The 26,972-nt window shown below is 38.8% G+C and overlaps 2 protein-coding genes and 1 non-coding gene across 3 annotated transcripts; 1 reads left to right on the forward strand and 2 right to left on the reverse strand.

The window, feature by feature from the left end:
- Window positions 1–12,061: 12,061 nt before the first annotated feature.
- Window positions 12,062–13,876, reverse strand: LOC109000837. The gene is made up of 3 exons (XM_018977852.1): window positions 12,796–13,876; window positions 12,607–12,711; window positions 12,062–12,318 (listed from the first exon to the last, which is right to left on the reverse strand). The coding sequence occupies exons 1-3, from the start codon at window positions 13,874–13,876 to the stop codon at window positions 12,062–12,064; spliced, it is 1,443 nt and encodes a 480-aa protein (XP_018833397.1).
- Window positions 13,722–13,828, forward strand: LOC118348099. Its single transcript, XR_004801245.1, has one exon. It is a non-coding gene; the product is annotated as a small nucleolar RNA R71 (small nucleolar RNA).
- Window positions 13,877–19,935: 6,059 nt separating the features above from the next.
- Window positions 19,936–23,827, reverse strand: LOC109000858 (protein SIEVE ELEMENT OCCLUSION B-like). The gene is made up of 7 exons (XM_018977871.2): window positions 23,525–23,827; window positions 23,179–23,277; window positions 22,636–23,102; window positions 22,392–22,489; window positions 22,134–22,270; window positions 21,058–21,537; window positions 19,936–20,869 (listed from the first exon to the last, which is right to left on the reverse strand). Exons 1-7 carry the CDS (start codon window positions 23,738–23,740, stop codon window positions 20,462–20,464), a joined length of 1,905 nt encoding a protein of 634 aa, XP_018833416.1. The 5' UTR covers window positions 23,741–23,827; the 3' UTR covers window positions 19,936–20,461.
- Window positions 23,828–26,972: the final 3,145 nt, after the last annotated feature.

Here is a 26,972-nt window from a genome sequence, read left to right on the forward strand (position 1 = left end):
GTTAGTCATAACCATACACGTATCTAAGATATTTATTCACTCCCTTGCACTTGCACGTCACCTATGGCTTTCAGGTTTTCTTTTTTACGATTCAATCGCCTTTATATATATATATATATATACTTTCTGCAAAACACCAAGCCTCAACACCCTCAGTTTCTTCCCATCGTTCGAAAATCAGCCAACGCCTCCACCCACGCACGTACGTTCGCATCATGCTTACACCACGGCTCTGCCTCCATCAAACCCTCCACCGAGTTCCAGCGACTACTACCGTCCTCAACCACCACTCCATTGCCGCAAGCGAGCCAGCCTTAGACGCAACTTGGCATTACTGCATCAGAAAAGCCAACACCGTGTACACTTAGCCGAACGGAAGCCACCCCGTGCGAGTTTCCCCCTGCACGACGGAAGTCACTGGACGTTGCCCAACCCCGTGAGAAATTGTAAACCACCGAGAATCACGAGAAGTCATTCCCCTGTTTTTGATCATCAAAACAGAGCCATTATCTCCACTGTGTAAGGCTCCTCTACGGGCTACCAAACCACTAGGAGGGTTGCGGCGTGCAGCCGTCCCCACCTCTGCCCCAGGCCGCTATCACCCGCTGGAAATCAGTCCTCCACCGCCCAGTGATGTCCAGCGCCACCGTCCGAAGCCTCCATGCACGCCACATGGTGCGTAATCTCCCTCTCCATCTCTCTGTCTCTCGCTCATCCCTCTCTCTGTGCGTAGCCGCTCTGTCCCTCTCATGTCTCAGCCACCTCGTAGCTGCCCCCCCATGGTGAGCCTCCATCGCACGACCTGGGTCTTCCCTGCAAACAAAGAAATAGAAAGAGGTGTGTTGCCCTATACGTAAGGTTAGAGATGGTTTCCGAATAGGGATATTACCATTTTACCCTTGAGTAATATGCCTAAGCATGTCTTTATATTTTTTTTTGGGACGTGAATTCACTAAATTTTATCCTTGGGTCTCAACGTTTTTTTAGAAAATTTGTAATTATATATTTTTAAACTGAATCTAGTTTTTCTTTATATAGATACAAAATTGTATTTTTACAGAAATTTTTATGAGTGATTTAGATTGTTTCTTTCAAAGGTAAGTAAACAATAATGTTGTATTGTTTTTATTATGATCTAGTTTATTAAATTTTTTATGTATAATTTAAAATATTTTGTTATAATTATATTATTTAGAGTTAAATTTTATAATTTGATTTCAATAGTAAATAGATTAGATTTTTATATCATAGTCGGAGTTAAATTAAGTGGATATTGATGAATTTAGAAAATATTTCGATATTTTAGGATTACGTGAAGTTAGGTTTTTGAAGAATTAAAATAGGTTATTTTAACATATTAGGCTTAAATATTAAAATATGTGTTCAATTGGAAATTTATGAGAATTACGTGGTTATTTTTATAAATGACGATTAATTATTGTTTGACATTTTGAGGAAAATTCCGAAAAAGCTAACAAGTCCAAGTAAGCTAGGTTCCTATACTAGACTTTGCATTAAAATAAAATGAACTGAGGTTTGTTTTTTGAAAATGTGCATGTTTTGTTATGAAAAGAAATTTGAAACGACTTCAGTTATTTTTTTTGCACTACTCATGAGATTCTGTTTAAGAATAAAGTATTTTCTGTCATGACTGGTGTAAACATGAGCTTATTTTTGACATTCTATTTCTGAACTTTGAAAAAGAGAGCGAATATGAAATTTTGTGCATAAAATATGTTTTGTGATATGATTTTGTTATGTTCTGAAGATTTTCTGTACTCTGATATGATATGATGTGATTTTTGAAAACCTCTGGCATAACATTCTGTTTCTGTTTCTGTTTCGTTCTTACCTCACCACCGGTGTAAAACTATGGCCTCTGTTCGAGTTGGTACCAACTTTTCTGTTTCTGGTGCACCCACTTTGGAAATAAAGTGGTTTTCTGCGTGGTCTTTCCTATGTGCATACTCGGGGCTCCGAAAATGAATAAGGGAAAGATTCACATTCTGTTTCTGCTCGGTTAGCTACCGGGGTTTGCACAACCCTAACACGAGGGTTAAACATGGTATTTGTTCTGATATGATAAGATAAGATGTGATGTTTCAATTTATGCTATGCCAAAGGGATTTTGATTATGAATATTTTCGAACTTTCACTCTGATATTTTTGATAACATGTTCTGACGCTGCATTTTGAAAACATTATTCTGATTCTGCATTCTGAAAGAAAATATTTTTGTTCTACATTCTGAATTCTGTAAATGCTCATGTTTACATACTAGTATATGTCCTCTGCTTACTGAGTTGTTGATAACTCATCCCTTATCTCCAATTATTTTTCAGGCAAATTAGAAATTTTGATGGTTCTCCAATTCTGAAGAATAAGAATAAGAGTTGATGATCGTAGTGAAATAAGTGTCTGAGGGTACAAATGCTTATTTGAGAGTCATAGTTAGTAAACTGATTTATTTTTCAGGTATTTTAATTTGATGAGTTGAGGATATTTTCGAGTTTTTGGAGAATTTCTAATTTGTTATTGGGGATTTCTTTATTGTCCCATGGAGGAACTTAGATTTTTGGATTGATTAAATGGATTAATATTTTATGGGATTTTCTGGATTTTATAGTTATGGTATTTAAGTTAATTTTAGGTATTAAGAGCTAACTCTCCGGACTTTCGAGATCGGGGCGTTAAACATGCATAGTGAGGCGAGAACTTACTCATCCCTACCGAGAGTGTAACACCCGGACCCAATCAAGTTCAATATTTTTTTTCCTTGTTTTATTTTTTATTTTTTATTTATATCCACTCTGCGCACATCTCCGACTCTTTTTCCATGTACACACACGACTCTATTTTTTTCAGCTCTCTCCACACGCACCTCTCCATCATTTCTCTAGGGTTTTTTTTCCGTTGCCTATATATATACTTGTACTCCTCTCCTGAAAAGGATTAGCCGTAGCAACCCAAGCGTAACTTCCTTTTGTTCACTACCTCTCCACGATTCTCGACTCTTGCTCATCAACCTAGCCACCATAAACCTCCACTGTAAACGACCATCTCCCAGGGCCCAAAACCTTACCATAGCCACTTTTTCTCCTCACTGTGAGACCTTCCCCTCAGTGCAGCCGTGCAACACCCAATCACTGGCCAAGCCCGTAACGCAGCACGAATTGATTCTTCGTGACGCCGCTGCCCTGCCACACGAACTCACATACAACAACTCCTCCTTGCAAGCAGTGCACCACTCTCCAGGCCGTCCTCGCCGCCACGGAAAGCCAACCACCGTCGCCCAGCCGTTGAAGGAGGAACACACGGCATACTTTGTTTTTTCACTCCCGAAACAGAGCAGTCTTTGCTCAAGCCGTTCCACTGAGCTCCTCCGCTGGCCTCTCCCTCTCCTTGTGTCCCTCGGTTGTTTAGCCACGTTACACGTCGGAAACCACCGCGCGTAGCTCCTGACCAGTAGCATGCCTTCTCGCTGTCCCACGATGAGCTCTCTCCCCTTCCGCATGCCATACTCTTTCATCGTGTTTCTCTCTCTCTCACTTATCTCTCTCTCTCTCTAAGTGCCTCACCACCGTGATCACCACTATGACCTTCTTCGCCGCATCGCGCTCAACTCCTCCCTTCGTGGTGAGTACCTCGCGCCCCTGTCCTCACTGATTGTTGCACCGAGATTGCATGAAGCATTTCCTTTAAAGTTTACGTAAACTTAGATTTTGTATAGTATTTGGATATGGAATTACAGTTTTACCCTTATTATTGGATGGGTTCAATTTGAAATTTTGGTTTATATTAAATCTATTTTTACGTGCTTTATGCGGCTAGTATAAGAAATTTTAAAGAAAATAAATAGGATTTCCAAATTGTACTATTGGTAGCATATTATTTTTGCAGTAAGTGTGAAATTTTATTTTGAACATTTTAACTATAATCACAGAAAATCACTTAAGTATTTTAACATATTATTAAGTAAAGTTTTATTTTTAGAGTAAACAATATTGGAGTAATGTTTTTTTTTTTTACACTTTAGATATGATTTAATCTATTTAAAAATAGTTATGGTTTATTTTAAAATCTTTTGGGATAATTATCTTATCTAGTATTAAATTTTATAGTTTGTTTTCAATAATAAATAGGTCAAACTTTTATATGTTTTGGTCAAAGTTATTAAACCAATATTGATGATTTTAGAAAGTGATGATTCATAATTTAAGGTTATGAAATTTTAGGTTTTGATGAATTAAATAGGTTATTTTAGAAGTTTAGGATTAAATATCGAAATAAGTGGTTGATTGAAAATTTACGGGAATTACTTGATTATTTTATAAGTGATGATTGTTAATTGTTCGACATTTTGAGGAAAATTCTGAAAAGCTAAGAAGTCCAAGTAAGCGGGGTTCGTATGCTAGATTTTGCATTAAAATAAAATGAGCTGAGGATGATTTCTGGAAAATATACATATTTGGTTATGAAAAGAAAGTTGAACTACCTCAGTTATTTGTTTTGCATTATTAATGAGATTCTATTTAAGAAGAAAATATTTTCTATCATGACTGGTGTAGACATGAGCTTATTTTTGACATTCTATTTCTGTACTTTGAAAAAGAGAGCGAATATGAAATTTGTGCATAAATTATGTTGTGATATGATTTTGTTCTGCTATGAAGATTTTGTTCAGTACTCTGTTTGGATAAGACGTGATTTCTGAAAACCTTTGGCATGACTCTCTGATTTTGAATTTGATTATGTTTCTGCTCTGTTCAGTTACGGCCCTGTCACGGGTGATAATAGTGGATACGGCCCAACCACGGGTTACAATAGTGGATACTGCCCAACCACGGGTAATAATAGTGGATACGGCCCAACCACGGGTTATAATAGTGGATACGGCCCAACCATGGGTAATAATAGTAGATACGACCCAACCAGAGGTAAAAATAGTGGATATGGCCCTGCCACGGGTTATAGTAGTGGTCTCTGTTTTGAGTGCACACCTTGGTGACAGAGTAATTTATGTTCTGTTTGGCTATCCGCAGATGCACAACCCTACCACGGGGGTTATACATGACCTCTGTTCTGATATGATGTTCTAATGATGATAATGATCATTTATGCTATGCCAAATGATATTTTTGAAATTATTTCTAAATCTTCGCTCTGATATTTTGATAACATGTTCTACTTTTGCATTCTGAAAATAAAAATATTTTGTTCTGAATTCTAATCTCTGTAAATGCTCATGTTTACACACTGGTATATGCTCTCTGCTTACTGAGTTGTTGATAACTCACCCCTTATCACTAAACATTTTTCAGATAATCTTGGTGGTGCTACTGGAGAGCAAGAGTAGATAGTATTATAGAGGTTTGATGTTCACTGAGGAATAAGTACCCGAAGGTATAAGTTTTTATTTGAGAGTCTTAGTTAGTAATTTGGTTATTCTCAGTTATTTTGATTTGATGAGTTAAGGATATTTTCAAGTCTTTTGGAGAGTTTCAATTTATTTGATTAAGAATTTATGTATTGTCCTTATGAAGGAATATAGATATTTGGTTTAGGTAAATGAATATTTTTATGGAGTTTCTGGATTATTTATAGTTGTGTTTTTAAGTTGATTTTAGGTATTAAGAGTTAACTCTCCGGACCTACGGGAACGGGGCGTTACAGTTGGTATCAGAGCCAAGTTTGAATTCTGCATACTATAAAGCTTGGAGGTTTAGATATCTGTGGGTTTAGGAAGAGATTTTAGATTTGAGGTATAGAATTTTAAAGAATAAGAGATGATTATGTGGATAGTTAAGGTTTTAGATTTTGCAAGACTTTATGATTGACTTTTGAGATTTGGAGGTTTAGGGATTTTATATCCGACAAGCTTAATTTGTGGAATATAGGAGATAATATTTATAAAGATTAATTTAAAGTTTAGATTCTAAGACGTAAGGCAGTTTAGAGCGATGTCAGGTTTATAATTATAGAGGGTAGGGAAGACTATATGAGTTGGTTAAAGAAATGGCTAAGAATGGTTAAAACAAGCTCAAGATTTTATTGATTCATTTATTTATTTGACTTGTTTTTAAATATTTTAGCTGGTATTTATGTTTTGTTTATACATGTTTGTTTCCTTTCCCTAGAACGTTTAACTGAGTTTAAGATTCCAGGATGGCTGCTCATCATCGAGTTTGAAATCTTGGAGATTTGAACGGAAACAACAATGAGATGGGCTACACGTTTGAGTAATTTAATCGCACTCATCCACCCACCTTTGATGGAAGAGGCGATTCCAATGTAGCTGAGGATTGGATTCAGGACATCGAAGAGATATTCAATGTTTTGGAGTGCACTGATCAACATAAAGTTCGTTTTGCAACTTTTAAATTGATCGGAGAAGTGAAGAGATGGTGGAACTCTGAGAGAGCCATCAGAGAAGCTAGTGGAATTGGAGAAGTGAGTTGGCCTCACTTTAAGCAAAACTTCTTCGACCGCTTCTTTCCGAAAGCAGATCGGGAAGCTAGAGCCCGAGAGTTTACTAACTTGGTGCAAGGGACCATGATGGTATGCCAGTATGTTGCAAAATTTGCAGAGTTGTCACGCTTTGCCTCATATTTGATTCTCGATTAAGAGAAGAAAGCTCGGAGGTTTGAAGAGGGTTTAAATCACAGGATCTACGAATGGGTTATGGTTCTACAAATTCAAAACTTTTCAGACTTGGTACATAAAGCAATGCTAGTGGAGTAGAATCTTAAGAGAAGTGCTGAGTTGCAGGAACAGAGAAAGAGAGCTACTCCACATGGATCCTCTAGTATGGATCAAGGGCCATGGAAGAAGAGAAATGATGGGAGTAGCTCAGGACAAAAGCAAATGCAGGGATATCAATCAAATAACCCCTGCAAGTTTTGTAACCATGTACACACTAGGGAGTGTAGAAACGAAAATGGGTCATGTTTTCGATGTGGAAAGACTGGCCATTTTATCAGAGAATGCCCATTACTGTCAGACGACAAGAATAAGTCCAACACACCTCCAAGTCCCCGACAGACGACACCGGAAAACAATCAACGTAAAATGGGACCAGCTCGAGTGTTTGCACTGACAACTGAAGATGCTGAGGGCGACAACAATGAGATCACAGGTACCCCACTCTTCTTCTTCTTGAAAGCTTACTGTTTTAGTTGAGTTGGGATTAATCATGCTTGCATAGAACTTGTCTAGTTATATATAGCTTAGAATATTGAAGTTTGGTTAAAAAGGTTTTCAAAGGGAGTAGACCCAATATTTTGTATCTACAAGACTCTAGCTTTAGGTGATTGATGAGTTAGTATGTGTGATATTATTTTTGGAGTTCTCTTTTAGTCATTTGGGAGTTAAAAAAAAAATGTACGATCTGGTTAAATGTGGAGGTTAGTTCTTTTCCAATGTATATGATTGAGATTCAATGTTTTTAGGACTATAATTAGAGTGAGCAGCGAAATTGTGGTTGTGGTGATATAATAGTTTGAGAGTTTATTTCGTTATTTATTGAGGTTTTATATTAGGTGGAGATTTTGGAATTTATTATTTGGCCTTTCATTGCATTATGGAGGTTTATATTCTAGACTTGACATGGTAGTGTGCGCGAACGTGTATGGCTAGGGAAAATATGGGAGAATACAATTGACAATATTGGAGGGTTAGAATTTGGAATACTAGGTTCGACAATATGATTGATGATTGGGGTAGGCGTGGAATGGTTGTAGCGGATAAATATTTAGGCTTTGCTTATTGTACTAGCAAATTTCGAGGACGAAATTTGTTTTTAGGGGGGGAGAATGTAACACCCGAACCCAATCAAGCTCAATATTTTTTTTCCTTGTTTTATTTTTATTTTTTATTTTTATTTTTTTATATCCACTCTGCGCACGTCTCCTACTCTTTTTCCTTGCACACACACACGACTCTATTTTTTTCAGCTCACTCCACACGCACCTCTCCCTCCATTTTCTAGGGTTTTTTTTTTCCATTGCCTATATATATACTTGTACTCCTTTCCTGAAAAGAATTTACCGCAGCAACCCAAGCCTAACTTCCTTTCGTTCACTGCCTCTCCACGATTCTTGACTCTTGCTCATCAACTTAGCCACCATAAACCCCCCCCCTCCCGGTAAACGACCATCTCCCAGGGCCCAAAGCCTCACCATAGCCACTTTTTCTCCTCACTGTGAGACATTCCCCTCAGCGCAGTCGTTCAACACCCAATCACTGGCCAAGCTCGTAACGCAGCCCGGATTGATTCTCCGTGACACCGCTGCCCTGCCACACGAACTCATAGACAACAACTCCTCCTTGCAAGCAGCGCACCACTCTCCAGGCCATCCTCGCCGCCACGGAAAGCCGACCACCGTCGCCCAACCATTGAAGGAGGAACACACAACATACTCTATTTTTCCACTCTCGAAACAGAGCACTCTTTGCTCAAGCCATTCCACAGAGCTCCTCCGCTGGCCTCTCCCTCTCCCTATGTTCCTCGATTTTTCAGCAACGTTACACGTCAGAAACCACCGCACGTAGCTCCCGACCATTCGCACGCCTTCTCGCTGTCCTACGGTGAGCTCTCTCCCCTTCCGAATGCATATGTTACTTCAAATTAACATAGAAAAACAAGAATAGTTCGAAACTTGATTACATAATTTTCCTATAATAAATCAAATTTAGTTCATGCTAAAAATTAAATTCAACATAAACGAATTCACCATAATTTTTCTGAGAGAAGAATATAAGAAAATGAACACTGAAAATGCTCCTCCCAGTCTGCAGTGTCATCCCTCGCAAGCCGCAGTGTCTGAAATGAAAAACTCCAAAGAAATTTCCGTCTCGAAATATTCCACAATTTCATGCTAATGATATGCTTAAATAGGGTAGGAAAGAAACCCTAGTGTCTTCATATTCCTACATACAAAATCGCCTAAATTTTAGGACTCAACTTGGCAACCACGTACACACTTTAGGAGTTCGAATTTGGAAAATCTTATTAGAGACAGCTTTGTAGCCCTTTAAGGTAGCTTTCCAACTCATCTACAATCGCATCAATCCGATATTGGAGAGGAAAGTTATGATTAAAATACTAAAGTATGTTCATGTTGTCTGCTAGCACGTTTTGGACTCAGCTCCGAATTACTCTCAAACCCCATCATTATCCTTATTTGAAGAATCCTACACTCATTGAAAGTTCTTAAATTGTTCCAACGTCTTGCCCACTTGAAAGTCCTTTGAATTCAATTGGGTTTAGACTTGCTCTTTTATAAACTCTGAAATCAAGCATAAAAATCTGCTCAGGAGTATCCCAAAGTAAATAGAAACTCAATTCAAGAATACACATTAATTCCAATGATTTCTATTAACATTTTAGCATTTTAGTTCAATAATTGGGTATTTAGAATAAATTTTAAAGTTAAGAAATGATAAAATATAAGAAATTATGCACGTCATCAAACACCCCCAAACTTACAACTTTGTTTGTCCTAAAACAAAAAGAAAATAAAATAAAAGACCACTATAGATTATAACTAGACCCCATAGAGTAGTTTCATCACTCACCAAGCCATGATCTGAATTTTGATTTCATCACTAGTATCTTACTCTTTTAACATCAAAGATAGATAGAAAATCAATATAAAATTTAGCAATTTGTCAAGTAAGAGTTGAGTATTTACTTCAACCTAAAGCTAGAACCTTGAGTGTGTGTGATATAGTCAACTTAACTCCAAACCACCTGCAAACTCAGATAAAAGTAGAACAACTAAAATCAGAAGATTTCTCTCAATACTTGATGGGCACCAAGATGGACCTAGTCTTAAAGATTCTTTGCAAGTTCCAGATGGTTAAAAGGTCGAGAGCTAATAAGATCAAGGAGGCAATGGAAGGATTGATGCAATCTACTTGGGACGAGTTTAGCAAAAACCAAACATTCAAGATGGGCTTGAAGGATGAAGATCAATATTTGATTCATTTGAGTACCTATGGAGGAGGGCAACAACATGACTTAAAGGCTTTGGGCACTTGAATGCTTTCATCTTATTTAATTCATTTAAAGGATCTATTTTATTAGTTTAGAACAATTGTGTTTATTATAGGAAGCACTTAAGGGGGCCTATGCAAAGGCATGTTGGAAAATTTATTATTTTATTGAACTAGGGCTAGGATTACTGTAACTGAGTTACTGTAGCGTCGTACTGTAGCCGCGGCACTGTTCACTCAAGGGTACTTTTGGAAGATGGGGCATTATTTTGGCTAGGGTTTTAATTAGGTTTCGGTTTAAATATTCTTTGTAGCCTCATTTTAATCTGTTAATGAAATTTGATGAATTTATTCATTGTGAGTTGAGTTTGATTTTAATATAATCTAGGTTCTTGAAATGAGTTCTCATCGGGTCTAGATTATTCATCTATTGACTTGATTTTGGCTTTCTTGGAGAGTTTTCAAATTGATTGTAGGTTCAAGGGAATTCATTCCCGCGGGTTCATATCAATACTTAACCCCATAAGTCCAATTTTTAAAATCCTCTCTACTAATGTAGTGAAACACCAAAATCAGAGATCAAAAGGTCTTTAATCAATGTTGTAATGACAGGCCACATGGTGAGGACTAAGAAAGAAATGGATATGGAAAATCAAAGCAAACTGGGAAAATACTTGATGGAAAGAACAATGAAAGAGAATTCCACATGATTCAAGTCATAACTCTTCCTCGACTATATGCTCATACTTGTGATATTATTGTTGCTGTAATAAATGAAGTAGTACCAAGTACACCTTCAACAAAATCTGAAGTGATTTGCACTCCACTTATTGAGTTTTCTCTTTTCTTTATTCTTTTTTTTTTTCTCTACCATGATGGATAAATCACATTTGAATAAAAGACAAACCCAGCAAAAATACTTTTTTTTTTCTTCTTCTTTTATATTTTTTTTTTTCGGCCTCCCACCTTTTTCGTTCAGCCACCTTAATACTTATAGCCTTTTCAAATCTTCAACCACTTCAAACCTTTTTTTTTTTCGTTCACTTTTTTTTTCTCTTTTTCTTCACACACTTTGATCAAATAGAGCATAATTGCCTTTAAATTAACTTTCTCTTTAAATGTAGATTTCCACCAAAGTATTTTCTCGAACTGTAAAAGGTAAATCATGGTTTTTCAGGGTTAGAACGGGAATGGTTTATGTAGTTAAAAAAACAAATAAAGGCTTATGTAAAATAAGGCTCAAGGGGGTAGACTATGGGAGTACACCATGCAATGATGGCATGATAGTCAGGACGGCTGGGAAAGGTTTTTTGGTTATGACAAAAACAATTGTCTATATCATTTCTCTAATATTTGGTATCAACTAGGATTTCACCTCAAGGATCCATCAACGGATTCTAGAGCAAAGCAAGATTGAACTTCCCTGACCCAGTTAATTCAACTCATTCTTTTCATAAGCAAAATGGAATAAAGAAAAAAATGACTATGTGCTCAATTATGTTCAAGGTCAAAGATTTAAATCTAAGTACCCACAAAACTCAGCTTGACATAAAAGAAAATTTTGAAAATTTTTCTCAATCCTATCTTCAATCACAAATTTCAGAGTCATAGAGAATTCAATCATACTCAAATACATGCTTGGTAAGAGAATCCAACAACTCAAGACTTATAAAATAATAATAAAAATAAATAAATAGCAAACAAGAAGACCAAATGACTATAGGAGTTTACACCCCCAAACTTAAACTAAACAATGTCCTCATTGTAATGCAAAACTGAGACAGATTGAAGAAATGAAAGGAACTTCCCTGGTTTCATGGTGAATCAGCCGTAGTTTGTAATTTTCAGCTCTTTATTCATGCTAAATAAATCTGCATCAAAATCTAAATTATTCAAATAAATAAATAAATAAAAATAAATGAAAAAATGAAAACAATTCTATGGGTTGCCTCCCATAAGTCCTTGTTTTAGAGTCTACAGCCAGACTTTTCAATCTTCATCAACCGGGATCTCTAAGAGGAATAAGTGCACAGTTCCTCTCCACTTCGTTGCTAAGTGATGTATCCTATTGCAAGACTCTTTCTAAGTGATCAGCTGGTGCATCTTCTTGAAAGGCTTCTTCTACACATTGCTTAATGACATCTACCCTCAAACAAGTGCTTGGCTCTTCTGGAATTCTCGTGACTTGGTAGATGTTGAACATAACCTCTTCCTTGTTCACTCTCAATGTTAACTCACCCTTTTGAATATCAATTAAAGCCCTTCCCGTAGCCAAGAATGGTAGGACAAGAATTAGTGGGACTTCTTCATCTTCCTCTATATCTAACACCACAAAATCAATAGGAAAAATAAATTTATCCACCTTTACTAATACGTCTTCTTTGATTCCACGTGAATACTTGATGGATTGATTTGTTAGTTGCAAAGAAATGGTTATTTGTTTTATCTCTTCAAGTCCTAATTTCCTGCAAACAGAAAGTGGCATAAGATTAATGCTAGCACTAAGATCACATAAAATTTTATCAAAAAATGAAATTCCAATAGTGCAAGGCAAAGTGAAACTCCCTGGATCTTTTAATTTTTTAGGTAATTTCTTTTGAAGAATAGCACTGCATTCTTCAAAAAGCTTCACTGTTTCGAACTCCTCCAACCTTCTCTTCTTGGAAATGATGTCCTTCAGGAATTTGACATAATTTGACATTTGTTCCAAGGCATCTGTAAAAGGAGTATTTATGTGAATTTTCTTAAAAATATCCATAAACTTAGAAAATTGCTTATCTAATTTTTGTTTTTGAAAACGTTGAGGATAAGGAAGTGGAGTAGAGAGAATAGGAGGATTGTCAGGAAATGAAATTGCTAGAGGCTTGTCAGACTCTCTTGGTGTATCATCCTCTTCTTCAACTTTATTCTTGCTTTGGCCATTGTTTGCAGCAGTAGGAGTGGAATTGGTTTCCTTTGACGGTGGCTTCTCAATTTCTCTTCCACTCCTAAGTGTGATGGCCTTGCTTTGCTCATTTGGATTCACTTCTGTGTTGCTAGGAAAAGTTTCTCTTTGTTGGGCATTGATAGTCGTGGCTAGTTGCCCAATTTGCACTTCAATATTCTTTATAGCAGCTCTCATGTTGCTACAATGAGTCTCAATGTTGTCCAATTGTGAATCAGTCTCTTTAAACTTTGCATTTGTCTCCTCAACAAAGGAAATCATGGCATTCTCAAGTGACATCTTCTTCTTGCTTGATTGACTATTAAATCCTGAAGGAGGTTGAGGTTGCAACACATTCTTTGTATTTCCATAAGACAAATTCTCATGATTTCGAAGCCCTGGATGAAAGTGATTTGGCATAGGATTACCACGATAGTTGTAGTTCTGATTGTTGATGTATTGAACTTGTTCTTGACTCGCTTCATTGCTTGGAATTGTCATACTTGTAGCTGCAACATATTCTGCACTTTGTGGTATTCTTTGGGTTATCAAAGCTGAAATCTGATGAGATAGAGTAGCAACTTGAGCTGAAATGGCTGCTAACGGCTCCAATTCATGAATCCCAGCAACTTTCTTAGCCCTAGTTCTTTTAGTTGGCCATTGATAGTTGCTTGAGGCCATCTCTTCCAAAAGATAAGTAACACCTTCAGCTGTCTTTGACATCAAAATTCCACCAGAAGTGGCGTCAACTGTGGTCTGAGTTTGCCCATTGTAGAACATCTGAACTTGCAACCAATCCGGCAATCCATGTTGAGGGCAGCATCGAATCAAATCTTTATACCTTTCCCATGCTTTATAGAGTGACTCGAAATCATTTTGTTTTAATTGACCAATCTCACTCTTGAGTTGTGCGGTTTTTGCAGGTGGGAAGAATTTAGCAAGAAACTTTTCAGCCATATCCTGCCAACTAGTGATCTTCCCGATTGTAGAGATTGTAGCCAACCTCTTGCCTTGTCCCTCAAAGAGAAAAGAAATAATCTCAGTCAAATGGTATCTTCAGTAACACCATTGATCTTTATAGTGTCACAAATCTCTAAGAACATCGCCAAATGAATATTGGGATCATTAAGTGGCTATCCACTAAATTGGGGTTGTTGCACCATGCTGATCAAGGCTGGTTTGAGCTCAAAGTGTTGGCACTAATGGTCTGACGTCTTATACCCGAGTAGTTGTCATTCACAACTGGTCGTACATAATCCTTCAAGGTGCTTGGCCGTGCATAATGTTGTCCTTCAACCATGGCTAGTACTTTCTTCTTTCTTTGTGATCTAAGAGTTATTTCAATCTCCGGATCAAAAGGAGTACTGTCAAAAGTTCTAGCACGGCGCATCCAAATTAAAAAACACACCCAAATGAAAATAAAATAAAATAAAATTCTAAATTAAAACCAAAATTACTTTGTATCAATATTGACAAAAATAATAAGAAATCAATCCTCGGCAACGACGCCAAAAACTTGATCGGTGCAAAACTGCAAGTGCACAGTATCGTAGTTTTATAGTAAAGTGATGAGAAGAGTATCATCCTCAATGATTGGTAACTTACTTTTGACAAATACCGAAATTATACTAATTTCGACTTTATTTAGAAAAATCACTAAGATTTTTGTAATTGCAATTTAAAATAAAATTAATTCAAAGAAAATATTTCTATGATATTGTTCAAAGATCAAATCAATGAGAAAGAAAACTTCTTGGAAATCGATTTCACCTAATTCTTCACTATGCTTTACTCATCTAGCTAATTGAATTTAATTCTCTCTGTTTGTTAGCAAATCTCCACAAACATCCAAAAGCCTCTTTCGACAGTCAATTGAAAATTATTCTTGTTCATTATTTTACACAAGAGTATGCAAATTAATAAAGCAAGAAAGCAATAAGACCAATGATTTTAATACTACATAGGTTCATATAAGTTTTTCGATCTCTATATTTACCTATGCTGAAATATCCAAAATCTATCCTATAATTTCCTTTTTCGACAGCAAATCACAATATTAAAATCATCTAATTAATGGCCAGTTAATTAGAAGCAATAAGCTCAGAATAAATCAGACAAATATAGAAGAGAATTACTTCAAATTAACATAGAAAAACAAGCATAGTTCAGAACTAGATAACATCATTTTCCTAAAATAAAGAAAATTTAGTTCATGCTAAAAATTAAATTCAACATAAACGAATTCACCATAATTTTTCTGAGAGAAGAATAGAAGAAAATAAACACTGAAAATGCTCCTCGCAGTCCGCAGTGTCGTCCCTCGCAAGCCGCAACGTCTGAAACAAAAAACTCCAAAGAAATGCACCTCTCAAAAAACTCTCCAATTTTGTGCTAATGATATGCTTAAATAGAGTAGGAAAGAAACTCTAATGTCTTTATATTCCCGCACACAAAATCGCATTATAGTAGTTTCCACTACCATTCCCCCCAAAATTGAAAAAGTTGTGAACGATAAGAAGATAACAATGGGGAAGTAGAAGCGTGAGGATCCCCCTATAGTTAAAGACATTTCTTGAAGTTTCCGTCAAATCTCAAGTGGGGTCTGGGGGCATCATAGCACCACATTGTTTGTAGTAATTCATGATATTGAACTATAATTATTATAGTATATAAGACATTTATATATACAAAAGCTGGGGCCAGGTTTTCTTTGTAACCCTAAAAGCTATTTTCCTGTAATAATTATTTCTACACAGCAAAAGACCAGGGCTCTTAAAAAAATTGGGTCTATCATCATCTTTTTTAAAAGAAAAAAAATAGAAAAGAAAAAAGAATATTCTCCACATGATCAATCGTTACCAATTGTTGTAAAACGATGACAAAAAGTAAATTCAAGCACAGGGAAAACAAGCAATCACACACGACACAGTATTTACGTGGTTCGGCAAATTGCCTACGTCCACGGGAGCTGCAGAGGATTTATTTCTTGAGGAATCACAATACAATTGTTTTGGATGGCTACTGTTCACGCTACACAGTACAAGCCAAATAACAATACCATATATATGACATGCGGCGGAAACCCTAATCAAAACAGAATTAGTGAAGTTCGCTCAAGTGGCATGTCGAGCCCGCATCGAGCGAACCTCTTTCCTGCAACTGCTCGAGCCATGTGTCGAGCGGCTCTTCGAGCGAACTCTCTGACTTGTGTTTGCTCGAGCCATGTGTCGAGCAAACTCTCGGACTTGTCTTTGCTCGAGCGGTCTGTCGAGCTATCTTTGAGCGAACTCTCTGACTTGTGTTCGCTCGAGTGGCTAGATGTTTCGCTCGAGCGATCCAACCAAGCTCCATATGCTCAACAATTCTCCCACTTGGAGACTGGTACATCCACTGTATCGCTCAAACATGATATCCTCCACCACTACAACTCACTGGTCCTGTCTTCATGCTAGAAGACCAACTGAAGTTGCGCACAACTTCAGTTTCTCAAGTGTAACACCCTTTGTCAACATATCAGCAGGGTTCTTACTTCCAAAAATTTTCTCAAGTAGCAATTGTCCATCATCTAACAATGATCGTATAAAGTGATACCTGATCTGAATGTGCTTAGTTCTGGAATGAAATGCTGGGTTCTTGGCAAGGAATATGGCACTCTGACTGTCACTGTAGAGAGTGCCCTTCTGATTCTTTTTACCCAATTCCTCCAAGAAGCCATGTATCCAAACCATCTCCTTTGCAGCTTCTGAAACTGCAATATACTCAGCTTATGTAGTAGATAAAGAAACTGTCTTCTGTAAATTAGAACCCCATGAAACTGCAGTACCACCCAGAGTATAAACAAACCCTGTGGTACTTTTTCTGCTATCAGTGTCTCCAACTAAATCAGCATCAACATAGCCCTGCACCTCTAAACCCTCTCCTGAGAAACATAAGCACATTTCTGAGGAGCCTTTTAGGTACCTCAAAATCCACTTCACTGCTTCCCAATGTTATTTTCCAGGGTTACTCATGTATCTACTCACAACTCCTACTGCATGGACAATATCTGGTCTAATGCAGACCATAGCATACATAAGTGAACCAATAACTGAGGCATAAGGAACCTTACTCATATAGTCTTGTTCCTCTTCTGACTTTGGTGCTTGATCCTTGCTGAGTCTGAAGTGATTACTCAAGGGTGTGCCAACTGTCTTGGCCTTGTCCATATTAAACATGCTGAGTACCTTTTTCACATACTCAGCTTGTGAGAGTCTCAACGTGCCTCTGACTCTGTCTCTGACAATTCTCATTCCAAGGATTTGCTTTGTAGCTCCCAAATCCTTCATTGCAAAATGCTCTAACATTTGCTTCTTCAGATTATTGATCTCATCAATACTAGCCCCTACAATAAGCATGTCATCAACATACAGCAACAAAATAATGTAAGAATTGTCAAACTGCCTGACATAGCAGCAGTGATCTGCCTGACATCTGATGTACCCTGCACTACACATGAAGCTGTCAAATTTCTTGTACCACTATCTAGGAGCTTGTTTCAGGCCATACAAGCTCTTCTTCAATCTGCAAACTGAACCTTCCTTTCCCTGTACCACAAACCCCTCAGGTTGGTGCATGTAGATGTCATATTCAAGATCTCCATGAAGAAAAGTTGTCTTCACATCTAACTGCTCAAGAAATAAATCTTCAGTAGCAACCATAGCCAGAACTAACCTGATGGTTGTGATCTTTACCACAGGCGAAAAAATCTCCGAGTAATCAATACCCTGTTTCTGCTGAAAGCCTTTTACAACAAGTCTGGCCTTGTACCTCTTACTACCATCATGCTCAGTTTTCACCCAGTGCACCCACTTGTTATGTAATGCCTTCTTTCCTGATGGAAGCTCTGTCAATTCCCAAGTCTGATTCCCTAGCAAGGAATCCATCTCATCCTTCATGGCCAACTCCCACTTGCTAGAATTTTCATCTTGTAAGGTTTCTTTGTAGCTTTGTGGTTCTCCACCATCTGTCAACAGAATATAATTCAAGGAAGGTGAGAAACGTTGTGGAGGACGAATAGTTCTAACTGATTTGCGAACTACAGCTATAGGAGTGGACTGCTCTGGATCTGACTGCGGAATAATGGGAATGGGTGTGCTGGACCCACTCTCTCTGTCACTCACATCTCTACACTGCACTGTGACCTCTGGTAGATCATCCAAACTCACAAACTCAGATTCCTGAGGAACTGCTTCAGCAACTGTACTAGACTTGTCTTTGTACACAATCTTCTCATTGAAGATCACATTTTTGCTTCTTATAATCTTCCGATCCTGATCATCCCAGAAATGATAGCCAAATGCCTCGTCTCCATAGCCAATGAAATAACATTTCCTTGACTTGGCCTCAAGCTTACTACGAGCATCAGAATCAATAAGAACATAAGAAAGACAGCCAAAAGTTTTAAGATGAGAAAATTTGACCTCTTTCTCGCTCCAAGCCTCCTCAGGCAATCCACAATCCAACGTAACTGATGGCCCTCTGTTTATCAAGTAAACTGCAGTGCTAACTGCATCTACCCAGAAAGTAGGTGGTAGCCCAGCGTGTAGCCTCATACTTCTTGCACGCTCATTTATGGTTCTGTTCATACGTTCAGCAACTCCATTTTGCTGTGGTGTCCCAGGAATGGCCTTCTCCATTCTGATACCCTGAGTTGCACAATTTTTCTTAAACCCACCATCAATATACTCACCACCATTATCAGACCTCAAGCATTTCAACTTCAAGCCTGTCTCTGTCTCAACCATGGCTTTTCAAATTTTGAACACATTAAATACATCAGATTTATGTTTCAAAAACTAGACACATACCTTTCTGCTGTGGTCATCAATGAATGTTACATAGTAACGAGACTCTCCAAGGGATGCAACTGGGGAAGGTCCCCACACATCAGTGTGCACAAGATCTAGTCTCCCTGACTTCAGTGTTCAGCCACTCTTCAAGAAATTGACCTTCTTTTGTTTCCCCATACTGCAACTCTCACACATACTGAGATCAACTGACTTCAGTTCTGGTAGCTTGCCTCTAGACAGAAGTTCTTTCATGCCATTGTGACTCATATGGCAAGCCTGCAATGCCACAAATCTGCTGTGCTCTCTGCAATGGTAGTAGCAATAGTGTTATTCAAACCAGTAGTCATGTAAAGTGTACCAGTTTTCTTACCCCGAGCTAGCACCAGTGCCCATTTGGTGACCTTCCATGTGCTATCTGAAAACACCACTGAATGGCCACAATCATCAAGTTGCCCCACAGAAATTAGATTCTTCTTCAACTCAGGAATATGTCTGACCTTCTGCAAGGTCCATTTGTTCTTGTTAGGGAGTGCAATGTCAATGTCTCTCATCCCTATTACATTCAAAGCCTCTCCATCAGCCAAATACACCTTCCCAAAATCTCTTGAAATCAAATTCAATTTCAACAGACGACAATTGATTTGTGATAGTATTAAAATCATTCAGATGTTGTGCAATAGACGTACCATCTGCCATCTTTAAATTAAATAACTTTTTCATCAAATGTACCTTGTTATTTGCTTACGGCTTTTCATACATACCTGACAAAACCGCTATGAGATCTGCAGTCGTCTTCTCCTTGATGACGTTGTGTACAACGGATCTCGACAAGGTTAGACGAATAACCCCCAGAACATGTCTATCCAACAGGGTCCAATCAGCAACTGACATGCAGTCCGGCTTAATCCCCAACAATGGAAGATGAAGTCTCTTCCCATAGAGGTAATCCTCTATCTGCATCCTCCAGTATCCATAATCCATGCCATCAAACTTCTCGATCCCTGATACCTTCACTTCCTCTCCAACCATCATTTATTCTCAGACCCGAACCCTGGCTCTGATACCAATTATTGTAAAACGATGACAAAAAGTAAATTCAAACACAGGGAAAACAAGCAATCACACACGACACAGTATTTACGTGGTTCGGCAAATTGCCTACGTCCACGGGAGCTGCAGAGGATTTATTTCTTGAGGAATCACAATACAATTGTTTTGGACGGCTACTGTTCACGCTACACAGTACAAGCCAAATAACAACACCATATATATGACATGCAGCGGAAACCCTAATCAAAATAGAATTAGTGAAGTTCGCTCGAGCGGCATGTCGAGCCCGCATTGAGCAAACCTGTTTCCCGCAACTGCTTGAGCCATGTGTCAAGCGGCTCTTCGAAGCGAACTCTCTGACTTGTGTTCGCTCAAGCCATGTGTCGAGCAGTGTCGAGCGAACTCTCAGACTTGTCTTTGCTCGAGTGGTCTGTCGAGCTATCTTTGAGCGAACTCTCTAACTTGTGTTCGCTCGAGCGATCCAACCAGGCTCCATATGCTCAACAACCAACAGAATCAAGATGATTTTTATTGCAATATTGCATATTAAACTTTCATAATATCTTAATAGCATGCTAATGACAAATAGATTTATTCATGTCCATAAAAGACAAGCTAGAGACATTTCATATGCTCTAGGATCTTTCCAACAGTGATTGTGATGTCAATTTGGTGGAAGCGCCTTTTGAAGCTTGATATGGCAATCCCTGAAACAATGATCCAAGCCAAATTCATTCAAGAACCCTTTCCAGTCCTTAAACTTCTCCAAAACCTTCAGAATTGTCGTCCCTTTATCGCCTAATATTATTGTGTCAGGACCTTTCCGGAGCTCAACCCATCCACTATCAGATTTAAAGGGAAGGAGGATTTTTTTAGGATCATGCTTCCCACTCACAAGTTTCTGTACATCCTCCTTTTTGGTACATTCTCCAATCCAATACCACTTTATGCGAGTTTCTGAGTCCTTTATGGTCGAATCATGAAAGATAATAGTCATATGACGAATAAATTGTTGCTTCCACCTGATGTTGGTGAATCCATAGAAAAAACGATATTCCTCCTCATCCAGATTCTGAACCAAAAAATATATCATGTCAACCTATATATATCTATACCTTGGAATTTATACTTGGAAAGCACATTATAAATTACGAATTTTTCTTGATTAAAATTGCATGCATGCATGATTCATCAATATGTTTGTATATATATATATATATATATAGATGCATTTAGAGTCGTAAAAACAACTTTAATTACCACGCTCCACGGTCCTGTTTGTCTGATGTTTACTGTAAGCTGTCGAAATCTAGGCTTCCGGGGGACTGGAGGTATTAGCGCTTTTTCAGCTGTGATGGTGAATGGGAAGGAATTCATTCGCCATAGCCGAATCATGCGGACAGCATTTGGGTGTTCCACCTCACCTTGCGGGTTTATATTCACGACGATAGGCTCATTTTTCAAGTTCCACCCCTGTGTACTGAAGGAGTCATGGCCGATGTCTATTACTTTTGAAAAGTGCTGAATAATGTACCATGGTATGTTGGACTGTAGAATCTCAAATTTGGTCTGCGTATCATCGGTCCACTGCTCCACCATTGGGATCCATACAATTTTATATTGGTCGTCTGTCCTTGTTCCGTCATAAATTGGCTTCAAAATTGAGATTTCTTCAACGGATATGTCTATGTCCGAAATGAATAATAGAATATTCTTCCCTTTCAGCACGTCCAAACTCAGCTGATAATTTTAGTCCAAAGCATTAATAATGAAGTAAATTAACCTAACGGCCGACAAATTTGAAGAACAAAACTATATATAGCACAATAAAGTTGTAATTAGGGATGAGAAAAGACCTTGCTTCACACTTCATTTTAGTATATTATATTACATATACATATGGATATGTTTGCAGGTTAAGAGAAATTTTAAAAATATTTAAAAATCTTAGAGAACTTTTTGAAATATATCGTTTATATTATATATTTAAAGGTATCCTTTAAGGAGACTAGGACTGGACTAGTATATATATATAAAACAAAAAACAAAAAAAAAAAATGCTGAGATTAGAATACATCTCAACAGCTGGCAATAATTCAAGATAATCTAGTTCTTAACTGTTATTTAACTCTTTCAATTGTATATTAAGTAGATGAGCCGAGGATTATATATATATATACAAACAAATAGATTTGGATCTTAAATTTATATACTTTATATTAAAAATATTTTTTTAAACAAACTACGCACCCCCCTCGATCGTGTGCTATATATTTTAATTTAATTACCGGTGTATAAAATTACTGTGTACATATATATGGAGCTAGCTGCCTAACCATTTTGTTGGTAGAACCGTCGGTAAGTACTGGCTGCAAATTCTCCTCGGCAAAAATCATCGCCTTGAAACCCTCCAGGATTTTCTTAGGTATTTCCGGAACTTCCTCCTCCTCTTGCTGATATTTCTTCACTTCCTCTGCAGTGAACACGAATACCAGACCAGTCAGCATTAATTGTGCATGGCCCATATATATGTTTAAGCCATTTTGTTCCCTCAAGAACTAAATCGTCAACCCAAGTAAATATGCATGGCTGACCTATTTGTTGATGGCAATCCTTTATGTTCTTCTTTAATAAGTTGAGGGTGAGGTCCATTTTCTGAGTCAAGGGCGATAGTTCCAGTACTTCCTTGTCGCTGAAATCAAGCAACAATGGTCAGCTTGAAAACAAAAAAATATGTTTGTTATTTTCCCTCCCTTTGTGGAGATCTAAGCAATCACTTTTAAGGATCGAAAGGATATATAACGGCAAGTACAGCACGTGTAATCGACAAGAACTTACTTATTATCGCTACTGAGATAAAACATCTGAGTCGTGCAAGCAACAACAGTTATGATAGCCCAATAAGCATGTAGTCGGATACAATCCTTGGCAGTTGTCAATGCAAGTATATTTCCGTGGATATCTGCCAAGTTAGATAGCCTTTCCAACTCAACAATGAATTCGATTACTTCCAACGTTTCCTTGATCAGATTGCTAACCTCACCAATCTCTTTCTCCCATTTTGGAAGGTCTGGGCGCTTTAAGGGAGGATCTTGTACAAGTACTTTTTCGATTCCCACTGCTTTTGCTAGTTGGTCCAATGAGTACTGTAACCGTGAAAGGTTCCAGAAATCTCCATAGTCCAAAGCAAATGCTGCAAGTGTCAGCACTGCCTTTGCTGCCCATGAATAGCTTGAGACATTCTTAAGTATCGACATTGATGTTTCTCTGAGTTCGCTTGCCCCATCGGGAGCCTTGACTGCGAGCTAACATTACACAATTTCTTATAATGGAAGAAAAGCATTTTTGCATGATTCTTTTTTTTTTTTTAAAATTACGTACCTCAGAGGAAATTTGCTCGAGTGTGCACGATAGATGATTGTACATGCCTGCCATATTCCAAGACTCTTGTACCTCCAGGTTCTCCAGGTCTTGAGTACCCTATTGAAAGCCACGAGTAATTTTATTCAAGAGAAAATTTAAGTGTATATGATATGAATAAATTAATTAATTAATTAAATTAAACAAACTATCTTTCCACACGTAGAATAAATGTATTAAATTCCTTATATATGGTCATCCCTTTTATCATTATGGTGTTTGGATCCTGCCTTTGGGCTGGAAGATAAAATGGCCGAGTAGTTCAGAGGATCAGAAAATAAAGCGAAAACATAAATCTTATAAATACCTGTAAAGCATTGTCGACAATATGGGTTGCGAGGTAAAGTACTTCTTTGATGTGACTGAAAAGAGAAGTAGGATCAAAAATTTGGATAGGAGGAAGATGGGTTTCATAAATCTGATTCAGGAGCTGGCCGTCGGACATGGATTTGATCAGGCTCTGGAGCTCGCCATTACTGCAGGGTTGCTGATCTCGATCTAATATCTCAATATTGCTTGACATCGTATATGTTGTCTTTTACAGATAAACGGATTCGATGTTAGAAATTCAAGTTTTGGCCGGGAAGAGGGGGAAAGTTGGGATTGTGTCGTTAATTGTGCAGAGACGTGGCCTGTTTATAGATGGCAACGAGAAGTTGAGAACAGGTCGCAAGAGAAGTTTATTGAGTTGGCCAAATATGACTTTTCCATACTCAAATACATAACGTCTACATCTATGACCTAACTTAATGAGTCAATAATGAAAGAGTTGAATGAAGAAAGTTGGCATTCAATCGTTTGAATAAAAAATATTAAAGACCAAAAGAAATTAAAAAATATTTAACACCAATTTATTCACGTTGGACGTTGCATCTCACAAACAGACTTCCAACAGTCAAGAAAAGATTTTTAGAGATGATAGTTGTACAGTAAACCGTCACAAAATATTTTTTATAGAGAAAAGATAATTGTAATCGTGAATTATGCAACTGTCATGTAATCGTTTTGAAAAAATGAATAAAACATGAAATCCATATAAAAAAAATTAATTTTTTAATAGTAGACCTCACAATTTTTCAAAGCGATTACACGGCATTTACGCACTTCATAGTTATATATAAAATTACTCATTTTTATAATACCTTTTTAGTCACCAAAAAATTTTTGGAACGGTTTTCTAATATTTTGTGACGGTTTTATCCGTCACAATAAATAAAATTTGTTATAGTGCATGTACGTATAGCCTAGAATAATTAGGAGCATGCAGTGGAAGTCAAGGTTCCCACCATTTATTTAACTTTTTTTTTTTGTTACTTTGAGGGTGGGTTTGGATATACAAACTCGTCTCATCTATCTCATCGTTACAACTTTTTCAAATTTCTATACAAAAATATAATAGAAAACAACTCCCGAAATAAAAATTATATTAAAAAATTATATTTAACAATAAAGATAACTTTGTGGAGGTCGAGCAGCACGCAGGCTGAAACTCGCCACATTGAGCCTTGCGCTTGGCGAGAGGGGACTAGCCATGTGAAGCCAGGCTCGCCCAGAAATTCCTGCAGTGGTTGAGCAGCACGTAGCCTGAAACACAACTCATTGACCCTCATGCTTGGCAAGAGAGGCCAAGCGGCATTTGAAGTCGGGCTCGCCTAGATACTCCTGAGGAGGTCAAGCAACACTTGGGCTGAAACTTGCTTCATTGACCCTTGCGCTTGGCGAGAAGGGCCGAGTGGCATGTGAAGCCAGGATCACCCAGAAACGCTTGCGGAGGTTGAGCAGCATGTAGGCTGAAACTCACCTCATTGAACCTCGCGCTTGGCGAAAGGGGCAGAGTGGCATGTGAAGCCGGGCTGGCCCAGAAACTCCTGCGGAGGTCGAGCATCACAGAGGCTAAAACTCGCCTCATTGACCCTCGCGCTTGGTGAGAGGGGCCGAGCGACATGTGAAGTCGGGCTCGCCCAAAAACTCCTACGGAGGTTAAGTAGCAGTAGGCTGAAACTCGCCTCGTTGACCCTCGCTCTTGGTGAGAGGGGCTGAGTGGCATGTGAAGCTGGGGTCACCCGAAATACTTCTACGGAGGTCAAGCAGCACGTAGGCTGAAACTCACCTCATTGGCCCTCGCGCTAGGCGAGAGGGGCCGAGCGGCATGTAAAGTCAGGCTCGACCAAAAACTCCTGCAGAGGTTTAGTAGCACGTGGCCTGAAACTCGCCTCATTGACCCTCGCACTTGGTGAGAGGGGCCGACTACTTGAGTGTGCTGCATGAGTTAAATAATGGTGTGGACAATAATTGACGTTCACTAACCTGAGTTGTCTAGTCGATGTGTGGGGAAGCTCTAAATCGTTGTCCGTTGGAGGGGACGATCTCTTTGAAGTTGTGTCGGGTAGTCTTTGGACTATCCCGCACCCCTCCGAGTGAGGGGTAGAGGTGCCTCAAGCCACGCTCTCCCCATTCATCCCCCCAAGGGAGGTAATTAGTCGACGGCCTTGGAGCCAAATTACTCTTCACCATACTGGACGGGGTAATTTGTTTGGGCAACCTCAAGGTTGGGCCTGCTCTCCTCTGTAGGGGAGGTCGGGCTTGCACAAGGCTAGTTTCGCCTGTTGACCCTCACGTGGAGGTAGTCTGTTCAGGCAGTTTGCAACTGGACCCACTCTCATCTGTTGACGTCACAGGGTAGGTAAGTTAGGGTTAGGCTGGCGCTATACCCACTCTTCGTCGTGGCAGGATGGGGTAAGTTGTTTGGGTAGCCTCAGGACTGGACCCACTCTCCTCCGCGGGGAGGTCAAGCTTGCACAGGGTTAGTCGCGCCTATTGACCATCACGTGGAGGTAGTCTGTTCGGGTAGTTTGTGATTGTACCAGCTCACGAGGAAGGTAAATGTCAAGCAGCCAAGGGCTAGCGCGCACTCCATCGCAGGAGCGATAAAGTAGCCTTTGGCATTACACCCATCCCTTTGGTACCCCACGGGGATGTAGTCAGTGAAGATTAACATTGGTGGAGACATTCGTAGGCATGGAGACATTCCTGAAAAAACTAGCGTCTTTCATTAATAGAGTTCATACATAAGAAAATGAAATTTACAAAATTGTAAGCAGGACCAGGTTGTTTCTTTGTTTTTCCTATATGCGCCCTTCTCCCCTCCTCCAGCCATGGCAGGTCATGTGGGGCTTGACAAGGGCTAGCCGCAGCTTCATGTGGGGTGCATGTTTGCACTGTGTGTCACCCCGCCAGGCTTCGGCTTCAATTCCTTCATGAAACATTAGCGCTCCAAGGCCTGTTCTTTGTGGATCTCTCCTATCCCCTAGGCAGTTGGAAATTTCACCTTCAGATGGTAGGTGAAGGTGATTGCCCTAAACTTATTGAGGGTTGGCCGGCCAATGATGGTGTTGTAAGTGGAGGGGTCCTTCACCACCAAGAAGTCAACCATGATTGGTGTCGTGCAAGGAGCGTTGCCTGCCAAGACGGACAAGGTTGTTGTTCCGGCCAATTGGACTCTCTCTCTGGAGAAACCTTTGAGCAGCATTGGGGCTGATTGGAGTTGGGCGGTATCTATTTCCATGAGGGTAAACGCTTCTCAGATTAGGATGTCAGTCGAGCTACAATTGTCGATGGGGATCCTTCTAGTGGTGAAGTTGGCAATCTGCATAGTCACCACCAGCGCGTCGTCATGCAAGTAAAGGACTCCTTTCTCATCATCCTCCTTGAAGGAGATCATGAGGGGCTGGTTCACCCTCCTATACTTGGTGGGG

This window comes from Juglans regia, chromosome 3, assembly GCF_001411555.2.
Source record: "Juglans regia cultivar Chandler chromosome 3, Walnut 2.0, whole genome shotgun sequence".
In the NCBI taxonomy this organism is placed as follows: domain Eukaryota; kingdom Viridiplantae; phylum Streptophyta; class Magnoliopsida; order Fagales; family Juglandaceae; genus Juglans; species Juglans regia.